Source organism: Nannospalax galili, unplaced genomic scaffold (assembly GCF_000622305.1).
Source record: "Nannospalax galili isolate Female #2095 unplaced genomic scaffold, S.galili_v1.0 scaffold210, whole genome shotgun sequence".
NCBI classification, from domain to species: Eukaryota; Metazoa; Chordata; class Mammalia; order Rodentia; family Spalacidae; genus Nannospalax; species Nannospalax galili.
In genome coordinates, this window is record NW_008329365.1 from 130,851 (window position 1) to 136,850 (window position 6,000).

The 6,000-nt window shown below is 41.2% G+C and overlaps 1 protein-coding gene across 3 annotated transcripts in view; it reads right to left on the minus strand.

Moving 5' to 3' along the window:
* The window catches only part of Atf7ip (activating transcription factor 7 interacting protein), a 106,636-nt gene that overhangs the window by 50,879 nt on the left and 49,757 nt on the right, over positions 1-6,000 (minus strand). For all 3 annotated transcript variants that reach the window (XM_008837377.3, XM_008837395.3, XM_008837386.3), the window contains exon 2: positions 1,966-3,749. In XM_008837377.3, the coding sequence (XP_008835599.1) occupies positions 1,966-3,742 (1,777 nt within the window). In that variant the 5' untranslated portion in view covers positions 3,743-3,749. The remainder of the gene's footprint in view (positions 1-1,965; positions 3,750-6,000) is intronic.

Consider the following 6,000-nt stretch of genomic DNA (forward strand, 5'->3'; position numbering starts at 1 on the left):
GAGCTGAAGACTTAGCAGAAGAAACAGTATACTAGCTTTGTAAGCGTGACCTGAAATATAATTCTCAAAGACTGTGTATTATGGGATGCATATAGAATCTATAAACAGGCGTGGACCTTGGCTAATACTGTTTGAACTTTCCCAGAGAAATTTTACTATGCTAGTCTCCTTAAGACTATGATTTTAATCATTTAGTTTTTAGCGGTATGCAACAATTTACTACTGTCTCAAGACTTATTAGAATACATTAACTCTTCTATTCTTAAAAAAAATTTTATTTATTATTTCTATTTTATGTGTATGAATGTATTGCTCGCATGTGTGTAAGTGCACCTGTGTCATGCAATGCCCACGGAGGTCTGAAGAAGGCATTCAGATCCCCTGGAACTGGAGCTACAGATGGTTGTTAGCCACCATGTGGGTGCTAGGAATTGAACTGGGGTCCTCTGCAAGAGCAGTCAGTGCTCTTAACCACTGAGCCATCTCTCCAGCCCCTAGTTCTTCTATTTTTATAAAATTAATAACTTTTCTACTTGCTTTGTTTTGCTGCGGTAGGGTCTCATGTAGTCCAAACTAGCCTCAAATTCCTGATGTAGCCAAGGTTGACTTTGATTCTCCTGCTTCCACCCTTGTGCCACTATATCTGGCTCTATTTCTGTAAACTCCTTAGTCAAGAATTACTGATGCTGTGGAGAGCTGAGGCTATATTAACAAAACCACAGTACCCAGCAGGGGAAACCTCCCCTTGAGTTGTTGGGCAGGGTAGTCCAAAAGACTCCTAAAATAACACAGGCTACTGCCACAGCCTTTGACTGCCTCCCAGAACTTGAAGACAAGGCACACTTCAGACACAAGATTTGGAGCAATCCTGCTGGAACTGACCTAGAAGTCTCCTCCATGAAGACTAGTTTTCATAATATCAGAGGATACTATGCAAGCTGCCAATCAACGGTCCAAGCCAGCTGTAAAGCCTATGAACCACAGTGACTGGCCCAACAAACTCTCTATTGGTGCAGTAGTGGCACCTTTTTTTTGTTGTTGGAGGCAATCAACAGCTGTCTAATTGGACAATGAGAAGGAAATCATGCAACACAGCCAAGGACACACAGCAGGAGAGGTCACAGCCCTAGAGAAAAACCTACTTCTGTCATTTCCCTAGACCACCATGATTTACTATATTCTAAATACATATCCTTTTATTTACAGATAGGTATACCTCTCACCACCCATCAAAGAAGCTTCATTTTGCAATAGATGGAGACTATAAAGTTCCACAACCGGTCAAACAGAACAATGACTGTGAGGTGCTCAGCCCTAAGTGACACATCTACAACGCAACCTTACATTCAAGGCTCAGGGAACATAAAGTAGGGGCAGAAAGATTAAGAGCCAGGGGGCAAGACACCTGCTGCTGGTTAAGGCATTCTAGACATGATGGGAAATCTCCACAGTAATCTAACAAGATCTGCATAATGACAAAACCTGTTCACATGTCAAGGTGGGGGCAGAGGGGAGATGGCACACTATGTCACTGGGTCCCACCTTTAAGATGATGAGCTATAGGCAATCAATGGATACTGAGGGAAAGAGAATCGGTTTTCTCCAGAGACTAGCTCTCTGAGAGGTTATGGAATCCCAAGTGGAAATTCCTAAACACAGATGCACACAAGCACCACTAAATGGAGTCACTGAATTATACACATACAGATATAGAAACATATGTACGTATATATAACAATAACAACGAAAAGGATAAGAAATCGAGAGGGAGTGGGATCATGGGAAGAGCTGGTGGGAGACTTGGATGGATGGGAATAATGCTAAGACAATAATCATTTACGGAATTCTCAAAAATAAAAAAAAATTAAAGATTATCTAGGAGGTTAAAAAAAGAATTACTGATGTTAAAATTATTAAGCACACTTTATTAAACAGCCCATTAAAGCAAATCCTTAATCTGCTAACCTGGAGAGCGCGTCTTACTTTGTGATGTAACTTCAGACTCATCTTTTTCACATGAAATATCCTCTTCATCAGAGAGGACCAAAAAGGCTTCTTTTGGCAAACTCTCACTACTTTCTTGTTTTGATGGCGAACCAAAAGAACCTTCCATTTTCTCCTCCAAATCTTGATTTGTCTCATCAATTGGAAGGAGAGACGTTTTTGAAAAGCAAGTGAGTTCATCCTCAGCAGGTGCAAGTTTTTCCAAAATAGGAATGATCTCATCAGTCTCCATGGAATCTGTATTTTCTAAGATGCCCTCATTCCTGTCATCCTCTGTAACATTTTCACTAATGGTCTCCACAATGTCTGCAGAATTCTCATCCCCGTTCTTTTCACTCTGGTCAACTTCCATACTGCTAGATATAGCCTCATCTCCAAGGGCAAGCTCGGTAACAGGACCCTCCTCTACCTTCTTCTCATTCTCTGGAGGTAGATCGGAACAAATAATTGCACTGTGTGTTTCTAGAGTTTCTTCCTTATCATCAACATTACTGTTAGCTTTATCTTCTTCATCTAATGAGTCCTTACTTGGAATTTGGTCTAACTTTTCATTATCTTCATTTTTTTCAAAAACATCATCATCTTTATTGCTATTCTGGTCATTCTGCTCTGTATCGTCAGATTCGGGAACTGGTTCACAAACTGGCACAGAACTTGGTTTGAGAGTAGTATCAAAGGCTGGTTCAGAAGTCAGTTCACTAGGGGTTGTTTCACCAGAGGACAGTTCACCAGAAGCCCCATCATCAGAGACCAGATTATCAGGAGCCAGTCCACTACTGGCAGGCTCTCCAGAAGACTGAGCAGCAGAAGGCAGCTGTTCTGAAGGTGAATCATCGGAGGTGGGATCACTGGAGGTGGGATCATCAGAGGCAGCATCACCAGAGGTGGGATCACCAGAGGCAGGATCATCAGAAGCACAGTCATCACAAGCTGCTTCCTCAGAGGCCGGTTCACAAGTGGCCACTGCACCAGAACCTGGTTCACCAGAAACTGGTTTACCAGAAATCAGTTCACCAGGGGTGGAATCATGGGAGGCCAGATCCCCAGAGGTGGGCTCTTCAGAAGCAAGATGATCAGAGGAGGGCTCACTAGAGGTGGTATCAGTAGAGGGATCACCACAGAGAGGCTCACCAGAGGGATCATCAGAATGGGGTTCACCAGAGGAAGGATCACCAGAGGCAGAGGAAGGATCACCAGAGGGAGTGTCACCAGAGGGAGTGTCACCAGAGGGAGTGTCACCAGAGGAGGGATCACCAGAGGGGGGGTCACCAGAGGAGGGATCACCAGAGTGGGGGTCACCAGAGGCTGGTACTCCAGTGGCCAGATCACTAGAGGCTGACTGATCAGAGGCTGGTTCAGGCGTCAGTTTAGAAACAGGATCAGGAAGTACATTATTAGGAGACAATGGTTCACAATGTGAATCATCATCCTGCTTGACTTTTACATTAACATTGAGGGTACAGGGTGTTTCTTTCCATTCTGCTTTAATCTCATCAGGCTCAGAACAAATTGCTTCAACACCATTCACTTCTTCCCTATCCTGAATATAATCCGTATTTTCCAAAGGTGATGTTGGATCCAAATCCCCATTTTCATGATTCCCATTTAAAAGCTTCACGTCAGTTTTCAACAGCTCTTCTCTGACTCTGTACACTGCTTCGAGTTGCTGGCGATCACTTGCTCTCATTGTTTTTCGAGCTTTGAAGACTTTTTTCTGAGGTTCTTCTATACTATCCATTTTGAATCTTTAAAAAGAAAAAAAAAGAAACAAAGTTTAATAATTAAAATAGAAGTTACCCAATTATAGATTCGTTGAAAATCGTAAGTAAACAATTTAGATGATATAATTTATTTTTTTTAAATATTTTATTTTTATTTTATGTGTATGAGTGTATTGTCTGCATGTATGTGAGTACACTGTATTGTGCAATGCCATGGAGGTCAGAAGAGGGCTTCGGATTCCCCTGGAACTGGAGTTAGACGGTTCGTAGCTGCCATGTGGGTGCTGGGAATCGAACCCGGGTCCTCTGTAAGAGCAGTCAGTGCTCTTAACCGCTGAGCCATCTCTCCAGCCCCTAACTCATATAATTTAAAAGTGACAATTAAAAAAAATGTAGCTCTCCACATGCCTTTAAGCCCAGCACTTGGGAGGCAAGGCAGGTGGGTCTCCCTGAGTTCAAGGCCAGTCTGGTCCATACCAGACAATCAATTACTAGCAAAAAACTGACTTGTCACATTCTCAATATGGAACTGAAAGCCAGAAAAAGAAAAGGAACATGAAAAAGTACACGAATAAAATGACGAAATAAAAAGGCAAGAACAGAAATAGCAGAAGAATGGAGACAATGATAGAGACAAAGACCACGTGAGAACATATGACAGCCATGACCTCGCAGTGCTGGATGACAGAGCAGCGATACAGGGAGGAACCACAAGCCAACTGTCCACTAAGTTTATAAAATATTAAGAAAAGAAAAAGGAGACAACTCACACAATGGTACAAAACATTTGCCAATCACGTAGCTGATAAAACTTGAATTAAAATATATTAAATATGTAAACGAGCATAAGAAACTGAAAAGTCAATATTAGTAATTTTAAAAAACAATCGAATATAATAAATGGGCAAAGGACTTGAACAGACATTTCTACAAAAAGGCCAGTAAGTCAATACTCCAAAGCAGTGATATGAAAAGATCATCAGGGCTGTACAAATCCAAACCACAACAGATAACACACTCACCAAGACAACGGCACTCAAAGAGAATAGAGGCTAGTTAGCCAGGAGGAGAAATTAAAACATTCCTGAGCCACGTATTATAAGTAAGTGGCACACTACTGTGGAAAAACCGTCACTTCCTCCATATATAAACAGAGTTGTCACACAGCTCAGCTAGTCCCTACTAGAAATATAACCAAAACAAACAAAAACCTGTATCACATAAAAACTTGTCCACAAATGCTTATAGCAACGCTGCTCATAAGAACCCAAAATCAAAACTAACCCAGTGCCCGGTAACCAATTAATGAACAAAGAAAATGTGATCTATCCACATAAATGGAATATTGTTCAATCACAGAAGAGTCACCTATTCATAAATATTACAACATGGATGACCCTTAAAAATTCATTGAGAGAAAAAAAGTCAAGCAATGGGGCTGGAGAAATGGCTCACTGGTTAAGAGCACCATTGGCTGTTCTTGCAGAAGAACCAGGTTCAAATCCCAGCCCCAACATGGTGGCTAACAACTGTCCATAAACTCCAGTTCCAGGGGATCTGACAGCCTCTTCTATTCTCCTCAGGCACTGCACGACAAGGATGCATTTGCGCACATACACACAATACATGCTTACACATAAGATAAAAATAAAGCCAAAAAAAAAAAAAGTCAAGCACTTAAAAGTCCACAAGCTTAATGACTTCACTCACACAATATTAGCCTGTCTGGAACAGGCTAATCCAGAGAGACTGGAAATAGTCAAAATTGTCCAGGGTTGGGGTAGAGTCAAAAAATGAGGGGCAGCTGCTAGTGTGTCCAAGAGTCATTTATGGGCTAATGGAACTATCTCAACACTGACTGTGGTGATAGTCACACAACAGCCAATGAATGCACAAAGAAAATCTGGTATATCCATGTAATGGAAATATTACTCAGCCATAAAAGGGTATGAACCACAACATGCATGAACCCTAAAAACACACTGGATGAAAGAAGCCAGGCACAAAACCCCATAGTAAATGATTCAATTTTTATATTATGTGCAGAATAGGCAAATCTATAGACAGGAAGATTAGTAATTGCCTAGGTTTGGAGGGTTTGGGGAAAAAATGTGGCATGATTGATAAAAGAGGACAGGATGCTACTACGAAGTAATGAAAATGTTCAAATTGTGGTGATAGCTACACAACTCTGTGAATATACTGAAAACCAACTATTGTGCATTTTAATGGGTGAATTATATGTAACTGTATCTCAATAAAATACAAAAAGGTA